The following is a 22,714-nucleotide window of genomic DNA, read 5'->3' on the forward strand; positions in this document are numbered from 1 at the left end:
CTTGTTTGGCCCTTATGAGCTTCAAGTGTTCAAACCTGGCCCCTAATGATCTTAAGGGGCAGCTCTGGGATTCCATCAGTTTGAACACTGCAGTTAAACAATCCCTAGCATCAGCTCTTCTTCAATAAAGTATGTGCATTATGTAAGCCTCTCCTCTTTGTTTTTGTTATGCCCTGATGAGAGGAGCTTTGGTCCCCCTTTCCAAATTAAATGGGCAAAGACACTGCACAGCATCTTCTGGTTTTATTTTTCAGATCAGAACTAATTTATATAAGGCAAGATTGTAATTGCAAAAAAAAAACCTACAGAGAGGATTTATGTTCCTAGCATAACGAAAATTCAGAAAGGTATATTTGGGACACAAAATTAATCCTATGTGCTTAGCTCCTTTAAATAATTTTCCTCCTTTAGTAGGTGTCTTGCACTTTAATGGGGGGGGGGAATAAGATACAATTTATGTACATTCTGGTACTGTTTGAAAGTATGAAAATAAACTTTTGGATTTATGTTTGCCACTTCACTCAAGGTTTACTCCTTTATAGACTTCCTAAGAGCTCTGTTTATAGTAGGATTAAGATCAGAAAGAGAACTGTTGTGAATTCTAATCACCCCTCTTTATTGGATGCTGACATCCTGTTCCATGCGATATTAGTGGTCCTGGCAGGGCCAAAGCAGAGTGGCGACACTTGCAAGAATGAACAATTACTGCAGGCCATTAGTATGAAAATAGCATGATGCAGCTTGCCCACATCACCAAAATAATTCATTTCACGTGTGTACTGAATGCATTTCTGACTTCCTTCCAGATCTCTGAGTCACTTCCTTATGTCTTCAAGGGCTGGGATGACACACTATAGCAGGGGTATCCAACTCCCAAGAGACTGTGATCTACTCACAGTTAAAAACTGGCGGTGATCTACCCCCTTTTGGGGGGTTCAGGTCAAAAGAGGAAAGAGGAAGGCCCGTTTTTAGGGGTTTAGGTAAAAGTTGTAGGGCTTTTTTAGGGGAGAGAAAAGCCCCATTTCTTTGGGGTGCAGGGCAAAAATGTTGAGCTTTTTTAGGGGAGCCAAAGTTGTTGAGCTTCTTTGGGGGGGGGGGGGAGCCAGTGATCTACCACAGACATCCAGTGATCTACCGGTAGATCATGATCTACCAGTTGGACATGCCTGCACTATAGCAACAAATGCTGACGTAGTTCTTCAGATCCTAAGAGTGAAAGTGACTCGAGATTTGAGTACCATTTGGTTTTCAGTGCTGCCCCCACAGCAGGATATGTATTAAGACTGCAATATAATTGACTTAACTGGTAGGCTAATCAAATCCTCTTAAATGATCTTGTCAAGCTACAAAACTGAAGATGCACCGAACTTGGACGAAGAACATATTCATATAACAGATGCTTCAACAAATAGGGGTGGTTATTTGAAATCATATCATTGCTAAGGCCTTTTCATGGTACCAAGGCTTTTGCTTGACATGGCACGGCATTTGATAATTGGGCCTGTGGTACTTTAACATCTTCTTTGTCAAAAGACAAAGATTTTGTATTTGCTGTTGAGACCAGAAAATGTTATTTCAGTGCTCCCCTTTTTGAAATGCACGTGCATGATGCGACAGGTGGTTTTGAGAGTCAAATTATGTTAACCAAATGAATTGATCAAGCGACACTGGGATGGAAAAGGGCAGGAGGGGTTTTCAAGGAAGGAATAAACGCTCTATTCTTTCTCCTTTTACTACGCTTCACACCTTTCCCCCAGAGAACATGACTGACTACTCTAATTATACTGCATGATTATATCTCCCGCCTATAGAGGCAATTTTTGTTTCACCTCTAGGGTTGTTAGAGCTGATTGTCTCCCTGCATGGAGAGATGACTTACACTTTAATCATGTTGAAGCCGTAGGTCTAAAAATTCCGAAAGGAAAATCACAGAATGAAGGAAAGAGAAACAGAATATATTCCTGCCGGTTGAAATGGAGGAATTGGTTCTGTGCTACCGGTTTACCTGCAGTATATTCCTGAAAAAAGCCTTGTTCAACCTAAGTATAAAACTCCTACATATTATGGTTCTCTTCGTTCTTCTCCCACAGGAGCTCATTCCACAAACTCAGAGTGTCTCAGAGTAAGAGCTGGTCCTCATTTGTTTCACTTCAGGGCTTCAGGCAGATTGGGGAGGCGTATTTTGGCTGAACCCCAGAAGGAAAATGAAAGAGGAAAGGCAGAATGATTAAAGGAGAAGGCCAAAAGGGATTCAGGGGGAAAGGAGGGAGGATGACACTTCTAGCATGGGAAGTGCTTCTTGCCTTCTTCATTTTTTCTATTTTCCTTTCTTGTAACCCTTTTATAAACTGTTTTTAAAGCCACTGACTTGCTGATAGCATGGTGGAAAGCAGCAGAGCTCTGGTGGCTACAATTCTTCCTTCACAGTGATTCGTAAAGGGAAGGAATAATAGTGGTGGCAGCTTGATCACCCCCCTCTGCTACTGCTGCAATGCTTTAAATGATAAAAAAACGTTTCAAAGTGGGGGGAGATTTTCAAGAAAAGAAGGGGAAGTGGCAAGAAGCTTTTTGTTCTTTAAGAATTGCAAGGCTGCTGCTCCCAAACCCCTTCAGGAGCTGTTTCAGTTGTCAAAGTTTTGAATTAGGGGTGGCTGTTTTTTGCCCATCTCTACTCTTAGCAAGCCTGCCTTTGGGCCCTGGGCATCTCCAGGCAGGGCTGGAATTGCTCCCTCTCCGATATCCCAGAAATCCACTGCAGGTCTGAATAGTCAGTACTGAGCTAGGCGGACAAAGCAGGTTCTACCCTTAAAGCAGAACATGGGTTGCTAATTTTCAGTGGCAGTCTAAAACTTATCTTTACTTGCCCAGACTTTCCATTTATTTTAGAGCGGCCTTTTTTGTGCTTTGTCATTTCTCCACTGGCTCTGTTTGCATTTGTAACGTTTGATCTGTTTCACTGTAGTTCTTTTGTCTTTGCTTGAAAGCCACGGGCATTTTGAAGTTAAACAAAATAATATCAACAGATAAATAAAGATCAGGGAGAATGTGCAGCAGGATCGGGTTAAAAGTGCCACTATCTCTTGATGTGACTCTTGCCCCATCTCTGCTCTTGCTGCTGAAAAAAACAAGCCCCAAGTGATCCAATCATAGTGTGTTGAATTGCTTGCCCTGTACTGAAGCAGCATCGAGGGTCATCTAGGACACAGAAGGATGCACCACTTTGGTACCAGCGAGGCAAAAACTTATTGTGTACTTCATGTCTAGGTTACAACTTGGGATGAAGGATGGAGTTTAGGTTTTCTGTGATACTCTGGTGTGCTGTTGTTGTTGTTTAGTTGTTTAGTCATGTCTGACTCTTTGTGACCCCATGGACCAGAGCACGCCAGGCACTCCTGTCTTCCACTGCCTCCCGCAGTTTGGTCAGACTTCATGTTAGTAGCTCCGAGAACACACTGGTGTGCTATAGAGGTGCAACTTACCACTTAAACCATTGGACCTTAAGCTGATCTGTAGGGCAGGGCAGTGAGCTCTCTTTAACCCAGAAGTAGTCTGATATAAATAGTATTATCTGTTTCTCATATGTAAATAGCTACTTCTTACTTATAAACCTCCAGACGGGCCAAAAAAGACAAAAATTTGCACCGGTACAATTTGTTTACACGTATTAATGTGAAAATATGCACACAACGCACACACACATATTTCAGGAACATTATCGTGATTCAGTGATCTTTTCACCAAGCTATATAGTGGGGAATTCTGAAATACAGTGAACATCTGTGGAATAGGAAGCCACTCTTCAGATGGGGTGGTGGATTGTGGTAATAGATTCCTACATGTAAATGTTTGCACGTACACATGCTCCTAGATATTTTTTTCCCTTGTGTCTAAAGTTATACAGAATGTTAGCATATTGCAAAAGAATGATCGGCTTGAAACCCATTTGGATGTATTTTGTTCAGTAAACTTCTACTTGCAAGAGGTGCTCTTTGCTTGGATTCTGGATAAATGACATACTTCATACAGAACTACATACCCTGCAAGTATCCCAGGGGAGAAAAAGGAGCACCCCATTTTCTCGCACGAGAGGACGGTGGCCATTTTGGGTGTCACGATCTCACATGATTTTGTGCCGAGATCTTGCCGCCAAAAAGCACCCCCAAACACACTTTGGGGGGCATGATTTTGGGGCACCATACTAACATAGCTCCAAAAAAGCACATATTTTTGGCTCCATGATCTCACGCAACTCATGCAGGAGCACAGGTGGGAAGACATACAACCTGATTTGGGGACTCAAGATGTTGGAGGGCATGGAGTTATTTTCTATTCTATGAAAAGTATCAGTGAGTTGAATAGACAAGGCTTGCAAAGTTTGTGGCTGAATGCTGCCCACTAACCAATTATTTGATGAATTTGTTTATTCTTCTGCCTTATTCATATGCTGTTTCGTTTTGATACGATTACAGTTTGTTAATTTTTAATATTGTTGTCGAGCCACTTAGAGCTCAGCATTTTTGTTGAGAAAAGCAGAATACAAATATCATATCAAATCATACTTCCTTCCCCCACCCCCTTACTTGGGGGTACAGAAACATAGTGGCCAAGCAGCTAGCAGGCCACACCACTCAGCTACAATTTACTTTGGTAGACCACACTCCACAAGTAAAGAGGAATTGGATGCTATCAATTGTCTATCAACAAATTTATACAAATATTACTTTTTAAAGTAACGATCTTTGGCACGTGCTTTCAGCAACATAAGATCAGTAGCCTTCCTGTTTCATGATCACTGTTTTCTGCTGCTCAGACTTGGAACAGTGTTCTTGGCTCCCGTATTGCATGCCAACCTGCTTGCTAATTTGAGGTCCCGCGAGAAAGTCAGATTTAGAACTAATTAAAACAAATTCATTGCTATCAGCTAAAAAAGAAAAGAAAAGCAGGCAATACTTCAGAGTTTAGATTATTTGGAAACTTAATTACAAAATTTAATTATTATTGTACAACACCGTCTTCAAAACTCCTATTTTTAAATGTGTTTCACCGAACTTGTATCCCTTTGGGTTATAAACAGTGTGCAGTGAAATAGTCACCATATGTCTTTATTTGTTAATTTATTTCTTTTTGCTTTGGTCCTGAAGGCACAGAGATACCGAAACAGCACTCCCTCCCCCGCCCCACCCTCCAGTTCTCACAAAAATGGACAATTAATTGATTCAGGAGGTGGTACCTTGCAATTCTACATGCTTGGGGAAAGATGGCTCTTCCCATCCCCTTCAGATTCATAAACATAATGCAGGAGTGTGGTTTTGAACATGTTGCATACGCCGTAAATCTTCATTGCAAATTTGACATTACATTGCGCCTGCCAGGAAACCCTTTACCTGCGGAAACGTTCTGTCCGTCGCTTTCTCATTGTAGCTTACAAGTTCTACGCTGCATGAGATGTATTTTGTTGCTTATATCTTCTCCTTCTCCTTCTTATCTTCAAAGCAGGCAACACAACAGAGGCACCAGCAATATCAACCACCACAACGGTCGAAATTCGGAAGAGCAGTGTAATGACAACGGAAATCACCTCCAAAGTTGAAAAACTCCCCACAGTAGCCGCTAGCAGCAGCAGCAGCACCACCGCCACCACGTGCTCTTCGGGAGAGACAGAGGAAGAAAAGGCCAAGCGGCTGCTCTACTGTTCACTATGCAAGGTTGCTGTCAACTCCGCCTCACAACTGGAGGCGCACAACAGTGGTGAGATATAGCAATTTATTTCCTAGCTAAAGAGCCCTGCAATGATCATCCCCAAATAGATTAGATTGCTTGCAGGGCTGTGGGGGTGGGGAGGCGGTGGAAAGCCAGCAATTACATGGAATTCGTTAAAGTATTGAAGAATAAAAATGACATGGAGAAAGTCCGCCATAAAAGAGAAAAGGAGCGGTGGAACTTCATGCAAGCGATCCGCTTCCTTAAATTTCTTACATTTTTAACCGTTCCAAATGTTACGTTCTGGAAGGGCGTCTCTGCTTATGCTCTCTGTCTCGCCCTACTTTGCATACTTCTGTTTGTCCCCAGTCCCAAACGGAACATTAATTGGCATTGCTGCACATAAAAGGAAATGCACAATCTGGTAGGGGTGGACTCTCTGAGTTAGGCAGTTTTCAGAAGTGGTTTTCACATTTCCCACACCGGAAATTCCAGTGTGTTCAATTGGCTATTTGCGTATTTGTTTTAAAATGGCAGTTTCCCATTTATTCTTCAACATTAAGAGCACTCACAAGTGACATGCCCCAGCTTAAAAGTCTTCAGCATCACTCTTGATATGCCCTTTGCAGAGCACTTTTAAGCCACCTGAACTGTACACTTTTGATAATGTCAGGGCAGGATGCTCTATGTCAAATACATGATTGGCAAATACTCTCAATTCTAAACATTTAAGGAGAAAAATCCTTTAAAATCTCCAAAACCAAAGTGTGTTTTTCCAGTGCTGAACCTCCCTCTATGTACTTTAGTACTCTTAGGCTCTAATCCAGGCACCCCCAAACTTCGGCCCTCCAGATGTTTTGGCCTACAACTCCCATGATCCCTAGCTAACAGGACCAGTGGTTGGGGAAGATGGGAATTGTAGTCCAAAACACTTGGAGGGCCGAAGTTTGGGGATGCCTGCTCTAATCAACCCAGATGCATCAGTGAAGCAAATCCAAAAGGCCTACTCACTCTTTATAAAGGTGTTTGTTTTTTTTAAGATTAAAAAAAATCCTACATTTTAGATATTAAAATTCGTTTACTGTAAAACAAAAATAACTGCAATAGAATTCAACATCTTTTACCCTATGACATACCCGTCTTTATTCTGTAAAATATTTTGCTTAGTCCAGACATTTAAAACGAATTGATGCCAGCCACACAACTCATACTCGGAAGATTCCCTGAAATCAATGGATTTAATTGTGTCTCCTCAAAGTAAACCTGTATATCACCCAATATTGTTCTGCCTTTCTCCTAAATTCAGAATGGGTTTGTGGAATTAGTTGGATTAGTTATTAAAACATTCCGTATCCAATCTGCCTCTCTCATTGGTCATGGTTATTGCACCACGAGCACTCGTACAGCAAGGTATTTAATTAGCATTTTTAAAATAAGGATAAGTGCTCTATGCATGTCAATGGTGCCCTGGCAGCTTGGTTTTTGGTTCTATTTTCAAGGGGAACTTTTATTTCCAAAATTTTCTGATTGCCGTAGGTCCAAAATGGTTTAGTAATAAGAAATGTTTGTACGTGCATGTGTGTACAATAACCAATAGTATTATATCATTTCTAACAATTGCCATACTCAAATATTTCATTCCTTCATATATATTTGTATACCTACCTTTGTCTGTCATTATCATAGTTCATCTCATAGGCATAGCTGCCAAGTTTTCCCTTTTCTCGCGAGGAAGCCTATTCAGCATAAGGGGAAATCCCTTAAAAAAAGGGATAACTTGGCAGCTATGCTCATAGGTGAAATCATGTATATTGTTACAAGTTCATTATAGGTCAAATACAGAACCAATGGTGCCTTCCTTCATAGGACCTTTCACCATTTAGCTGGATATTTTATAATGCTAGTGTTAACACTGCTATTTTGGCAGCTATGGGAATGCCAATATTGCATTCAGTTATTTGGTTCTGTTTCATGGAACCACATTTCTTAAACTGGAATCTCATGTAATTTGCTTTCCTATTTTTGTTTTTTCAATATTTCTGGAACTGGAACTGCTGCAGGTTAACCTTCCTTCCCATTAATGGTAATATGAGGCACATTGCCCTGTAATTTGAAGTGTCCCTTCGGTTCTGCCATGGCTTAATCACCAAAAGGTCAAGCAGATCACCCTTGCCATTTGTGTGGTCAGCTTGCACCTACTGACAGGCAAGGCAGAGACTGAAATAGGCTTCCTCGCTTTGTGAACTGCAGACAAAGATACCTGGAAAAGAGAGCAGCTTGAAAACAGAAAAGTTGTCAAGAGGCTTTCAGCTGGCAGAAAGAGTCTTTGGGGATTTCAGAGTACTCTAGTTGCTTTGGGCTCTGTGCTGATTCTCTGTGCTTTCCTTCATAACTCTCGTAATACTTGTTCAATAGCACATTTGTATATAAAAATACCATGACAAGCACATAAAAATGGAAACAGACCATGTAAAGCTACCCTGAACTCCCCACTGTTGAGGGAATAGTACCATGAAACAATACAGACAGAGGTGGCCCCTTTGCTGAAGTCTCCACTAGAAAATTTCCCTGCGAAAGACCCACCGAAACAAAAGGATCTCAGAAAAGGACAAAAGGCACTGCTGTTTAGCTTTCGTTCATTTCAAGAGGGCATCTCATGAAGATCTCAGAGCCTGGGCAGCTTTGTATGGCAGATAGGGTTGCCAGACATGATAGAGGACAGGACTTCTGTGCCTTTAATTGCCCTGCTCTCTTTTGAGTCTGGAAACCTTAAAGAGAAACCAGCAGACCCTTTGTTTAATTTCCAAGCAAAGGGTCTGCTGGTTTCTCTTTAAGGTTTCCAGACTCAAAAGAGAGCAGGGCAATTAAAGGCACAGAAGTCCTGTCCTCTGTTGAGTCTGGCAACCCTAATGGCAGAGTATGGTCCTTTGGTAGCCTGGGCCTAAGCCCTAAAGGCAAAGATTTTCTCGAATGTATTCCAACCAACAGCCACACTTTCCTCTGAAAGGTCACTTTGAGAGAATGTCAATGATTTCTGTAGCAGCAGCATCAAAATTCCAATTCTCTGTTGATAAACTGCTCTGAAAAGTGTGGTAATGACTCAGACCAACATCTTAAAAAGATATCATGGTTTTCTCTTTCAGTGTAGGACATGTTTCAGTCACAGTGGGAGATAATAATAATAATAATAATAATAATAATAATAATAATAAATCATTCATTTCATCTCTGGCCTCTCCTACCATGTCACTACATACTGACGGCAGCTCGCTTCAGTGCGTACGTGGACATCATTTAATATTTAAATGTGAGCTAATGAAATATTACTTAATTATTATCATGGTAATACAGGGAATGCTGATTGGTGCCCATGATACCACTGGGGGGGGGGGAGGCAAGACCTGCAACAGGTTGACCGAAACAAAAGGACTAATGAATGCAACTTTGCTGAAATAACTTTTTATTTCCTTGTCTAATGTCTCCAGGCACAAAGCACAAAACTATGCTAGAAGCTCGAAATGGGAGTGGAACAATCAAAGCCTTTCCCAGGGCAGGTGTCAAAGGCAAAGGACCCATTAATAAAGGAAACACGGGACTTCAGAACAAAACATTTCACTGTGAAATTTGTGACGTGCACGTAAATTCTGAGACACAACTTAAACAGGTATGGAAACTCCCGGGACATGTGCCCCACTCTCTAGAAGTTCAGTGATCATTAGTGTTGATTCACACATCATGCCAGCTCCCTGCTTTAGGAATTTAGGGGGCTACTTGACAGCAATATGACTAGGCTGCACCCTATCAACACACCATATTTGGGAACTGGCAGCTCTACACGGGTACACTCAGGTAGTTCTGTGATTTCTGCAGCAACAGCGCCATGGCTCCAGAAAGTTGTTTCACTATCACAGAAAACAGCCTTTGCATCTGTATAACGGAGAAGTGGCATATCTCCTTCAGTGCAACCAACAGTGGTCCCATATGTTCATGAAGTTGTTGTGTTCGGGGAGCTAGGTGTGTGGACCAACCCTCTTGATGCTATTATTTGTCGTCTGCACCAGTGATAGGAAACCTGCTGTGCTTCAGGTGATGTGTGACTCCAACTCTTACCAGTAGTCCAAGGATGATTGTAGTTCAAAAATATCTGGAGGACCACAAGTTCCCCATCAATGATCAGCACATTTCACAGAGTCATAGAACTGTGGAGATGGAAGGCGTACCCAAGGGTCATCTAGTCTAACCCCCTGCATTGCAGGAATCTCAACTAAAGCATCCGTGACAGATGGCCATCCAACCTCTGCTTAAAAACCTCCAAGGAATGAGAGTCCACTACCTTCCGAGGGAGTTCATTACACTGTAGATGTATTGTCATAAATCGTCATAAAATTATGCCTGGTGTTTAATTGGAATTTCCATTCTTGTAACTTGAAAGTCATTGGTTTGGGTTCTTAGTGCTTACAGGCCAGCTCTTTGATTATCTGTTCCAGTACCATTCCTGGTATCAGTGTCAAGCTGACCAGTAGGTAGTTACCTGGGTGCCCCCCCCTTTTTTGCAGATGGGGCAACATTTTCTTGCCTCTAGTCTGCAGGAACCTCGCCTGTTCTCCAATAATTCTCAAAGATTATAGACAGAGGCTCTGAGATTCCATCTATGAGATTCCATCTGCAAGCTCCTTTAGTACCCTTGGGTGCAGCTCATCAGGCCCTGAAGATCTGAATTTAGGTGTTCCCTTACCACCTCTTTTCCTATGTTGGGCTGCAGCTCCCTACTTGCATCATGTATTCTGTTATCACGAAGTTGGGTACTGCTTTCCTTTTTCAGTAAAGACAGAGGCGAAGTAGGTGTTGAGCAGTTTGGATTTCTCCCTGATACCCAATAGCATTTCTCCATCTTCTCCATGCAGAGGACCTACTACTTTCATATTCTTCCTTTTTCTTCAAACACAGCCTAAGAACACTGTTTTATTATATTTACCTAACTTCTTTACGTTGTTCTTTTCATTTTATTTTCATTATACTTTTCCACCCTACTATAGTATATTTTCTCAAAACTGTCAATGAATGTGGAAAGTTGCTCTGAGTTGTATTCTTTGAGAATGCTACAATATACCTTGTCTCACACATTCTGTCATTTTATTTGCTTTGCGATACTGTGTACGCAAATGTGTGGGAAGGTGTGTACTTTTTGCAGAAGACTGAATAATTTTCTCCGAGGAGCATGGGTTGTTTTTGTAAATTGATTGTTCTTTGGACTGGAGAAACATCACCTTCAAATTTTCATTACACAAGTTGCATTTCAATCAGCTCAGCAAATCTATATTTCTGTAAAACAGTGTCTTTGTCTATCTTTCTGAATGGTGGATTTGTCAAGGGATTTTATTACAGAAGCTACTCAGACCTGCTTTATGCTGAGAGAAAGTGTGAGAGAGCAGAAGGAATAGCCTAATACATTCTGGAACTTATTAGGCTTTTAAAAATCCTGGACAAGGGTTCCCCCAAATTTTAATAGAAACTAAATGTGTTGAATTTTTATATGCAAATAAAGCTGGCTTGTCAAAGGACAATCGGAATTTAGCATGCTGTCCCAATAATTGTTGGTGCATAGTTCTAAATTGCTCCCTCTGACAACATGCTGGTATTATTATTATTATTATTATTATTATTATTATTATCATTATTATTATTATTATTATTATTAAAACATTTGTAAACTGTCCTGCATTAGAAATTCCAGGTTAGTTCACAACAATGTCCATAAAAATCAGTACAATAAAACCAGAAAATATACAATGTCCACAGTAGATAACAGAAATGCTAAAAGCTAGGTAGTAATAGTAGCAAATGCTTGGGACAATAAATAAGTCTCCAAATAGTGCCTAAAATAAGTCAAGGTCAGCACTTGTCTGTCTAGGGAGAGTTGTTGCTAAAGACTGGGTGTCTCCACAGAGGTGGCTCTCCCCAGTTTATCACCAGCTGGATTTGGGAGAGGCAGGAGAACTGATCTAGTAATCTTAGTGACTAGGCAGAGCTATACATAAGATTGTGTACTCTCAAGTAACCTGGTCCTAAGATGTTTGAGAGTACACAATCTTAAGTATAGCTGCCTAGTCACTAAGATTACTAGATCAGTCTCTCCTGGTCCTAAGATGTTTGGGGACGCAGGTGGCGCTGTGGGTTAAACCACAGAGCCTAGGGCTTGCCAATCAGAAAGTCGGCGGTTCGAATCCCCGCGACGGGGTGAGCTCCCGCTGCTCACTCCCAGGCTCCTGCCAACCTAGCAGTTAGAAAGCACGTCAAAGTGCAAGTAGCAGGAAGGTAAACGGTGTTTCCGTGTGGTTCGCCAGAAGTGGCTTTGTCATGCTGGCCACATGACCTGGAAGCTGTACGCCGGCTCCCTCGGCCAATAATGCGAGATGAGCACTGCAACCCCAGAGTCGGTCACAACTGGACCTAATGGTCAGGGGTCCCTTTACCTTTACCTAAGATGTTTAGGGCTTTATAGCAGCGGCGTAGCATGGGAGGGCTGAGGGAGCATCACCATGGACAGCAGTTGGGGGGGGGCATCATGGCGCCCTGCCCCATCATGAGCAGTTGCGTCCTCAGTGCCCTCCAGCTGGAGGGCAGCTGAGGAGGACACAACAGACATGCACCCTAGTCTCTGCAGCTGCTAGCAGCACCACAGCGTTGGGCTCACAGGGGCCAGGGTGCAAGCCTGTGGTGTCCTTCTCAGCCGACCTCCAATTGGAGGGGGCCGTGAGAAGGACGCAACACTCACGGCACCCTCTGTGCGAGCCCCACACCACTCACAAAAGCAGTGCTGGGCTCACAGGGTCAAAGCGCACACCTGTTTGCGGCACCCTGCGAGCCCAGGGTCCTTTTTGCAAGCCACTTCTTTATAGGTCAATAACATCACCTTGAACCTAGTCTGGTGGCAGATTAGCAGTCATTTAAGCAATGATGCCCTGTGCTTACAGCTAGGCTTATAGCCATGTCCTTCCGGGTGTCATCAGCATACTGTTGACACTGTGCTCCAAATTCCCCAATGATCGCTCCCAGTGGCTCCAATAGTATCCCTGCAGCACTTCATGGCACATTTGTCAGGGAGCTGAAATAAAGTCACCCAGTGCTACTCTGTAGAATTAGCCTTAAAGGAAGGAGCAGAACCACCGTAACTGAGGACCTGAGGATCCCAGCCCACAGAGCCAGTCCAGGAGGATACCATGGTCGATAGATCAAGGAGAATCAAAAGGGTTGCACTCCCTCTCTCCTGATAAAGGGTAAGACCAATTCAGTCTTAACAAAAAGCTGGACCCAGATCAAAACGGGTCCAGATAATGTTTTTTTACAAGAAAGCCTGAAGCTGAACCAGCATTACTTTCTCAGGCACCTCCCACCCAAAGTGGGTGTTTGTCATAAATATCTGCGTCAAGAATGAATTTATTCAGGGGTAGGCATATAACTACTTCTTTAGGATGGATTTCCCACACACTGGACCCTCAAAGACATACAGAGGAATACAGCTGGCTTGAATCAGCCAGAATGGGCAAGGATTTAATGGTCATATGGCTAGCCATTTTTTTTCTAAAAGCACCTTACCACAACAAAGACAGCACGAAGGCATTGCAAACTTGTCACAGCAGACACCTGAGAGTTCCAGCACCCCATTCACATTCTGCATCTCCCAGGCTCCTTTTGCACCTAGAATTGCAACATGTTGGAGGAATGTGGAGAGGAAGGAGGGGAAGAAGAGGGGCTGCTGCTGCCAAGAGCAAATCAGCGAGGATGGGCAGAGCTGAGGAATTCTTCTGAACGCTACAAGCTGGGCAGATCAGAACTCCAAACTGCTTACTCCTTAACGGCACCACAACTTATTTCTGCAGCAGCCTACTATGTGAAGAAACTGACGGTCACTGTGCACATTTTCCCATGCGGCAAATCACTACACACAATTGGGCCAGCCCATGTAGACCACTGCCATGAAGAGCAATAGAAAGAGCCTGGTCATCTGCACTAGCTTCCTAAACATTAAATGCCTCCACCTATAAGACCTCCAAATTGTTGACTTCTGGTTGTGAGCTGGCAGGAGGTTCCTCTGCAAGATGAACCGCTGCAGAGACAAATTGTTTGCCATATGGAGGCAGCTGCCATTGGGAGCAGTTCAAGCCAGCTGCTTAGATGAGCTTGGACAAAAGCTGCACATAAAGACGAAAAAACCAAGGCAGCTGACAGCTCTGTCCTGAAAAAGTCTGTATTATAAGCACTTATTAAGGGGAAGTTTGATAGCTGCATCTTGGGTGATTAGTTACACCGGAGCACAGGTCTCTCCTGCTATGGTAGAAGAAGAAATTTGGGCAGATTCAGCTTGCTCTGAAGGTAGGCGGGGGGGGGGGGAGAGAACCTACACTTGCCAAAACATCCTCTTTTGTGTCATCTAATCATTGTATATAGCCATCCTAGAAACATTAGCACAGGATTACAACTTGTGGCTGTTTCTTTCTTTCACGTCTACCCTGCTTTTTTATGCTGCTGCTGCTATCGCACCCTAAGGATCAAGTCATCTCACAAAACAATTAGAATTAAAACACTGCAGTACAATAAATACCAAAATGGTTCACGAAGGAACGTTCAATTTAGCTGTTCCTCCTAAATTGTGTGGCTTCCCTGTTGTCCCCAGGTGGCCTCCTGTTTAGACCATTTCCCAGGAACATTGAAATATAGGAAGCTGCCTTATCAAGAGTCAAACCATTGGTCCATCTAGTTCAGTATTGTTTACACTGACTAGCAGTGACTCTCTAACGTTAACACTGAGCTACGGCCTGGTTAACTTAAGTAGAATGTGCATGTTGGAAACAGTCCTGTGGCTTTTGCAAAGAGCCGTATGCGATTCCTCTAAATCAGGGTTTCCCAAACTTGGGTCTCCAGCTGTTTTTGGACTACAATTCCCATCATCCCTGACCACTGGTCCTGCTAGCTAGGGGTGATGAGAGTTGTAGTCCGACAATGGCTGGAGACCCAAGTTTGGGAAACCCTGCTCTAAATCAATTAAATAAACAAATGTAGGTGTTTTCATCATGGGATGAGTCACCAAAATTATTATGATGCATTCCAGAGGCATTCAGAAGACATCTGAAGGCAGTCCTGTTTAGGGAAGCTTTTAATGTTTAATAGATTATTGCATTTTAATGTTCTCTTGGAAGCCGCCCAGAGTGGCTGGGGAAACTCAGCCAGATGGGCGGGGTATAAATAAAGGTAAAGGCGTCCCTGACCATCAGGTCCAGTCGTGTCCGACTCTGGGGTTGTGGCGCTCATCTCGCTCTATAGACCGAGGGAGCCGAATAATAAATTATTATTATTATTATTCCAGAGAGAACTCTTTTTCCACACATATAAGACTATGACACTGAAACGGATTTACTATTGTGACTAATAATTTTGGTATCGGACTAAGTCGAGCAAATTGGATTTTGGGTGACCAGAGGTGTTTGGTGCTGAAGCCAATGGAAAGCATGTTATTTATACAATAACAATAATAAATAACAACACTACTTGCTTTCCAACAGCACATAAGCAGTAGAAGGCACAAAGACAGAGCTGCTGGAAAGCCCCCGAAACCCAAATACAGTCCCTACAACAAACTCCAGAAGGGAACACACCCACTTGGGGTAAGCAAATGGGTTTTCTGAGAAGCTCCCCGTGGCTGTGGGTGGGTGTGATTGTTGGACCTTTTCTGTGGTGGCTCCCCATTTGTGGAATGCTCTTCCTAGAGAGCCTCGCCTGGTGCCTTTGTTACATATCTTTGGGCACCAGGCAAAAACATTCCTCTTCTCCCAGGCCTTTGGCCAATTAAACCATCTATGGTCTTTTAAACTGGGGGTGGTATTGTTTTTGCTTGTAACTAAGTTATTTTTGTGTTTTTATATTGTAAACCATCCTGTGATCCTTGAATGAAGGGTAATATAGAAATTTTAATACTACTACTAATAATAATAATGGAAGACTGGTTCAGGTGTGTGTTGGCAGGACTTTCCCAGGCACAGAAGCTGGGCTTGTGAACAGTCCTGGTCATGTTGTTTCCATGGCATAGTTGTCCTAGCACTACTTAAAAACATCATAGAGATCTGGGACATTTGCAGCCATGGATCATGTGGCTTGACTAGGAATGAACTGAGCAACCTAATTCCATCTTGCTTCAGTTTCTCTGGTGCTGAATCCCAGGTCCATTTCACCACAGTCTGTAAGGATATTCCCCACCCCCAGCCCACCCCGAATACATGAAATGTTTGCATTTAATTTGCACACATTTTGGACACCTTCTATGCAACATGCATTTTTTCCAGTGCTTTGTAATGCGTTTTCCGTAAGAACGTTTTGCATGCATTTTTATAATGTAAAAATATGCTCTTTTGTGTGCACTATTTGTGCACCAAAACTGTATCAAAAAATCAAGCTGCATTATCTGACTAGGAGTTGCTTTCTGACAGAAAGGAGCATTGCCAGTCTATTGCAAAAAGCAGATCAAATAGAATCCAGCTCCATCTGTAGCCTTGACTGCAAACCCCATGATCTCCAGCTACATTGCGAGTTGCCTTGGCTACAAAATGATGCTTAAAGTCAAGCTCCATGATCCTAGGCGGCGAATTGTTTCACTTCCAGCTCAGAAGAGGCCCTGGGACTTCTGTGTGAAAGGAAGCCATTAGCTACTGGCTACCTCTTTTCCATTTTCCCAAGTTTGGGAAAGACCATCAGGGAAAACAGAGCATTGGCTTCCTTGGTATTTTCCAAGTTTTCTAACCTGATACCTCCCAATGAGGTTTCTCCAAGTGTTCAGTTGTAGCAATTGCAAAGCTCGGTTAATTTTTGAGGCCGGCCAGAGGAGGCTTGCCTATGATTCCTAGGATACTGAATGTGAAGAAAATAGAGAGACACAGCATTGAGCTAACTGGGAGCCAGTGTCACTTTTCCCTTGGCCTCTTCTGCTTTGTTAAGAGAATAAAACTAGTTATTCCTAGCAACTTCAGACACACACACACACACACACACACACTGTGAAGTAAGCAGGGGGAGGGATTCCTCCATATTTTGTAAGCCTTTTAGCTTTTAAAACAATTCCTTGCATCACACTCTGTCTCCAGTGCTCTGCAGGCAGCCTCCCTGGTCAACACACTTCATGGAATGTCTACAGCAGGCATCCCCAAACTTCGGCCCTCCAGATGTTTTGGACTACAATTCCCATCATCCCTGACCACTGGTCCTGTTAGCTAGGGATCATGGTAGTTGTAGGCTAAAACATCTGGAGGGCCACAGTTTGGGGGTGCCTGGTCTACAGGATGGCCTCGGGGTCTGTCAATCTCCTATGGGCTTTCCAGGAAGCACAGCAGTGACTGGAAACCACAGAGTGCTGCAGAGTTAAAAAGAAGAACACCAGCACTCCTTTCCAGGGCTTATTTCTTTTCTTTTTGCCCCTTCTCCAATGCATGGTTGAGAAGAAGAAGAAGAAGAAATTAAGCTGAAATCAGATCACTGTCTTGAGATGCTTGGAGAAGGAAGGGTCAAAATCTAATAAGTAGGAATGTAACTAACTCATCAGAAAATAACCAATATGTGATAATGATGACCACAGGGCTGATAATGTGGGGTGCTTTTAACAGAGTGTGAAAATGTAGCAGTCAGTTTTGGGATGTAAAACAAGCAAGCAAGCAACTCTTTCTCAACAAAATTCCATGTCCCACTTTGTCCAGTGTCAAAGCAAATTTGTAGCAAAAAGATAAACTTCCACACACATCCTTTCTTCTATTTTTGTCTTCCTTTAAAACTTTTGATTCACCTTTCTGCCTGAAATGCCACGTAAGTATTTTATACGCCACCTCTGAAAAGCTATCTTCATTGTTGCTAATATGCACAAGTAATACTTCTTGTTTTTTTTCCTTTTTCTCCCACAGGTGAAACTAGTATTTTCAAAGGAACCTTCAAAACCAATGGCTCCACGGATTCTACCAAACCCACTAGCAGCTGCCGCAGCTGCTGCTGCTGTGGCTGTAAATTCCCCTTTCAGTCTTCGAACAGCCCCACCAGCGACCCTCTTTCAGACTTCAGCACTTCCTCCGGCGCTCCTACGACCTGCACCGGGGCCTATAAGGACCACCCACACGCCTGTCCTGTTTGCTCCGTACTGAACTCCGGGAAGGAATTAATTGTACTGCAATAATTTTTCAGAGCAAAAGCAAAACAAGAACAATGAACTATGCAGTGTTAATTTATAGTTTAAAGTAAAACAAACTACATATATATATATATATATATAAATAAATATATAAAAATAAAATTGAAGAGCTAGGACTTTTGATAAGAGACCCGAACAAATTCTAAAGAGGGGAAAGAGGCAGTATTTTCTCCAGATGAGAATTTTTCTTAACTATTACCACTTTAGAAGTAACATACATATATATATATATATATATATATATATATATATATATATATATATATATATATTTGTTTGACTGTGCTTTTTTTTTGCACATATCTCCCCTGCAGTGTCTTTCCTGCTTATGAAACAGCAAAACACAATTGTCTCAAGGGCATTAATCGGTTCCAATGTACATAAAATACTTAATTCTGTAGAATAAAAGGGGGAGGGGCGGGGAACAGAAACACTGTGAATAGTAGTACTCTTACCAATGCTCCTGCCATGTCAGCATTTCCTATTTATCTGAGTAAAAGTAGATACAATAGATGTCTTGTTAAACACTAGTATTGTGTCTCTATGTATGCCACTAGGTTCACAAAGCGAGAAGAAGTAAATGCTATCATCTCTCTCAAGTGGTTTGCCACAAATTATCGTAGACCTAGGTAGCAATTGTGGTCTACAATCCTATGCGCACATAGTGTGGGAGTCAGCCCCATGGCACACAGGGAAACTTGCTTCCGAGTACATGTGCCTAGGATTGCAGTGTTAGTCTCTCTCCCATATTCAAAATTTGCCAGCGAGTCATGTTCAAAAAAGAGAGCAAGGGATGACGATTTCCCTGCAAGCGCTGAATGAGCTGCACTGGAGCCAAAATCCGCCCAGCAATGTGCAGCAAGACCTCTTCACTCCTTTTTGAACAGCAGGCCCTCTATTTTGCCCTTCTTGCATCATCCCATGCTGCTTTTTAAAATTCTCCAGAATTTTTTAAATGTACCGTGCAGCATTAGTTAAAGGGACTAGGGATTCCCTATCCAGGAAAGAAGAAAAAAGTTATGCTGCTCTTGAATTTCCCTGCATGCTTGCCCGGGGACTACTGCAAAGACACAGCGTGCACAAATTGCTAAGTGGTAATAGAGACCTTAACCTGCACTAATCTGAACTTGCATTGGCATTATCAGCGGCAACCCATGAGGTCACTGGCTAGAGGAAACTGGACTTTGCTCTTCAGCCAAGAGTCAGCAATATGTGGCAGTGTGGAGATAGGGGCAGCTACACCCACGCTGTGCAGCAGACAGTGCACATTGCTGGCCTCGCCAGTCTTGCCTGCAACACCGCTAGGAGATGGTCAGCAACAGCGGCATGGGACCTTACCTTACCCCAGGTCACCTATTGATGGTGGCATCCAACTTCTATCTTGGACTGCACTGTGGTGGTGTTGTTTTTCCCCATGTCCCCACTTTAATGCTACAGCCTTTGCCAAAGATTGCTGGAAATCAACCTTTGGTGAGGCACTGAGAATTCTCTTTTGAGGATCCCTGGATGCTCTCCTGTAGAGCTAGACTCCTAAAGTCTGGCAGAAAGAGGAAATGGCAGCTTAACCAGTTTAGGACTGCTGAGTGGATAACGTCAACCTCATGTTACATGGAAGTTACTGCATAATTTCCCAAACTTGGGTCTCCGGCTGTTTTTGGACTACAACTCCTAATGGGAATTGTGGTCCAAAAACAGCTGGAGACCCAAGTTTGGGGAAACCTTGTGTCAGACACTAATAAAACTGAGCATTGGTTAAAGCCATAGGTCTTGTCTAGGAAAGGGAGCCAAGCTTGTGAAAATACTTTGCTTTACCCCACACAAGTGAGCAGACAAAGAAGGAGCATTTGTTATGGGGGTTGTGATATGGGTTAATAATGTACATTGCTACTGATATGATCCATTTAAATATAAGTGAAGGTGTATCTTATGAGATAGTCACATATACTTGTGTGGAACAGGTAGAACCCTTGAACCCTAAACCCTGGCCCTGGCCTTTATGTAGTAACCTCTTCAGGACACATGTTCACTGTGAGGAGTTGAAAAAATGAAGTATTGGAGTTCTATAGAGCATAGAGCTATTCTGTATATATGCCAGAGTTAAAAAAAATAACTTATAAAGAATATATATATATATATATATATAATAATAATAATAATTATCTATAGCCATTCAGTTTTAGATATGGGTCAATAAGTGGTTGGCAACAAAGAGCAGAGAAGATGGGAAAGGAATGCCCATGTTTTGAATCTCTGATATTTGCTGCTGACATTTTCCCCCCACAGAGAGCTGAAAAGGATATTATAAATAACATGAGATGATCTGCTCAGTCAGATTCAGCCATACTGATTTGCAGCTGCAGTGCCTGCAAGTAGATTTTAGCTACAAAAAATGTAAACCATATTTTTTGAATTAAGTGGGGAGCAGGAGATTAAAGGCTACTCATAAAATGCTAGTGATGCAAAACATTGGCCATAGATTTGCTAAAACATTCACATGTTTTTTTAAATATTAGCACTTGAGGATTTTTATGCTTAGAGAATATTGACCAAGAGTTTATTCATTTGTATTTACTTTTGTGGTTTGTTTTTTTAAAGAAAAAGCTGTCCACTTATAAGGGGTGTATGTGTGTGTATGTATCTGTCCACCACACACACACACACACACTTTACATATGCATTATGATAAAGTAAAAGGAGGAAGATTGTGCTGTTCCAAGAATAAAGGGTTGGGTCCAAAGGTGCCCTTTTGTAAAGAGGGGTTCTTCCATTCTCAGAAAGGTACTTGCTATTTGCAGAAGGGGATTAGATCCAATGACACACACACCCGGCAGATGTTCAAAGGGCATGGGGGCTGCAGGCGGAAGTTAGACCTGACAGCATGGAGCACTTGATCCAGCCCATTATGTGCCTCCAAAATCCAAAGAGTTTCATTTTTCTTTTACATGTTAATTTACAAAGATAGCTCTTTATGAACAATTTTAGAAACAATTCACCCATTTCACTTGCAAATGTTTGTGCCTTGGAAGATAAAGCACCTTTTTTCTTTTGTTTTTTTTTCTTTTGTTTTTGGACTGTCTTAATCTTTAACCAGATATAGGAAGTCAGTCAAGGAATTTAGTGGTCTTCATGCACTTTCATCAGCATCTTTAATATGAGGAATTTCAAAATTCATACTTCAGGATGTTGGATAGCCATTAGTTCCCTGTAAGCTGATGAACAGATTTATTCCTAAAGCATTGGGATCTTGCAACATAGTACTTTTGGAAATAATACTACGTACTATAGAAAGCTTGGTCCAGTGCCCCATAAAAGTGAGCACAAATAACCCTTTCTGGCCACACTAATTAGGCCAGTAAGTGGCCCTGATTCCAAAACAGCCTGTTTCTTTCCATAAGTTGCTGACTTACAAATCCCATTGTCCCTGCCTGGGACTGATGAGAGCTGGAGTCCAATGACTTAAGGAGGGCCACATTTTCCTCTCCCCCCCTCCCCCACCTTACAGCATGAACATATTACAGCTATTATTGGGATGCTACTGAAAATGGCCTTTCCATGGGAAAATCACCTCTGTCCTGGATGTTATGTTTAGAAATGCTTGTCACACAGATAAGAGTTACCGCATTCTGGGTCACTGGGGACATGGGAATGGGAGGTGCTGTGGCCCGTACAGGGCTTATCCTCTATATGGAAACTGTTTTTGACAGCATCTCCACGACAACTTTGAGATGTGCTCCAGCAATATGTCTCGGCTTTTTTATTTTATTTTTATGATGTAGCTGCAATAAGGACAATATCCTCAGCACTCTGGCATGTGCACACATGGCAGTGGTTTTTCAAGCCAAGCTCTGTGGATTTTTGATTTTTTTAAAAAAATTGGCCCATAGAGCCTTTGCTTGTGGCCGCAGAAGGAAACCACTGAGAACCTAGCCATAGAGTACTGAGGATGTGCCAAAGGCAGAGCTGCCTTGGAAAGGATTTTTCACATATGGCATAATATGCAAAACTGAAGTCATGCTACTGCTCTTATCAAAATGAATAGATTTGTTCTTTTAATATTTTGGCCTGTGGCATGTATGGAGGCACAGTACAAATGGCAGAGATAATCAAAGTTTTGCTAGAAATAAAAGAGTCATTCCTGCTCTCTTCATCAGCTGGTCCATGCTCTTTTAAGTTGCTTAAATCTCTCTCTCTCTCTCCCACCCACCCACCCACCCACCCGGTCCTCCCCTTCTCTTGTCATCACAGTGCTGTATGCAAACATTTCTCTTTCTCTCTCTCCCTATCTTTCTCTCTCTCACTCACACAGACGAGTCTCTCGTAGACTTCAGCTGTAAGCAACAAACAATCATTTTTATGTCTCTTATTCACTACCTAATAAAGGATGAAGCCTAAATGTTAAGAACGCGTGGAGGATTGTGTGCATTGCATTGTCCCACCGCATGCTGACTTGCTGGACCTTCTCTGCGTAATGAGCGGAACAACTGCCATTTGGATTCTGCATCGCCAAACTTGGGTGTTCCCGTGCCTGCCTGCCAAGTTTGGAAGCCGCCCCAATAATAAGGTGGTGGTTTCTGCACACTGCACACATGAAGGACTTTCTAGGCATGCAGAAATTAAAAACAAAGCACCACCCCTCAAGAAGATGGAAGTGCACAAGGATGTTTTGTTTGTGACTGCAGAATCAATGCAGACAGTGGAATCTATGAGTGCAATTGAGCAAAGGGATAATGAAGGTGTCAAGCAAGGGGGACAGGACTGGTGAACAGAACTGAAGGAGAATTAGGGCCAGGGCTT

General features: G+C 42.5%; 1 protein-coding gene across 15 annotated transcripts in view; it reads left to right on the top strand.

Moving 5' to 3' along the window:
- The window catches only part of ZNF385D (zinc finger protein 385D), a 410,518-nt gene extending 388,451 nt beyond the window's left edge, over positions 1-22,067 (top strand). For 9 of the 15 annotated variants that reach the window (XM_088653767.1, XM_088653769.1, XM_088653775.1 and 6 more), the window contains 4 exons: positions 5,494-5,748; positions 9,186-9,364; positions 15,261-15,362; positions 17,640-22,067. In XM_088653767.1, the coding sequence (XP_088509893.1) occupies positions 5,494-5,748; positions 9,186-9,364; positions 15,261-15,362; positions 17,640-17,873 (770 nt within the window). In that variant the 3' untranslated portion in view covers positions 17,874-22,067. The remainder of the gene's footprint in view (positions 1-5,493; positions 5,749-9,185; positions 9,365-15,260; positions 15,363-17,639) is intronic. The other 6 variants (XM_088653768.1, XM_088653773.1, XM_088653771.1 and 3 more) reach the window with 1 other exon arrangement.
- The last annotated feature ends 647 nt before the right edge of the window (positions 22,068-22,714 follow it).

The sequence above is a fragment of the Zootoca vivipara genome, chromosome 11 (genome assembly GCF_965207765.1).
Source record: "Zootoca vivipara chromosome 11, rZooViv2.hap1.1, whole genome shotgun sequence".
Lineage (NCBI taxonomy): Eukaryota > Metazoa > Chordata > Lepidosauria > Squamata > Lacertidae > Zootoca > Zootoca vivipara.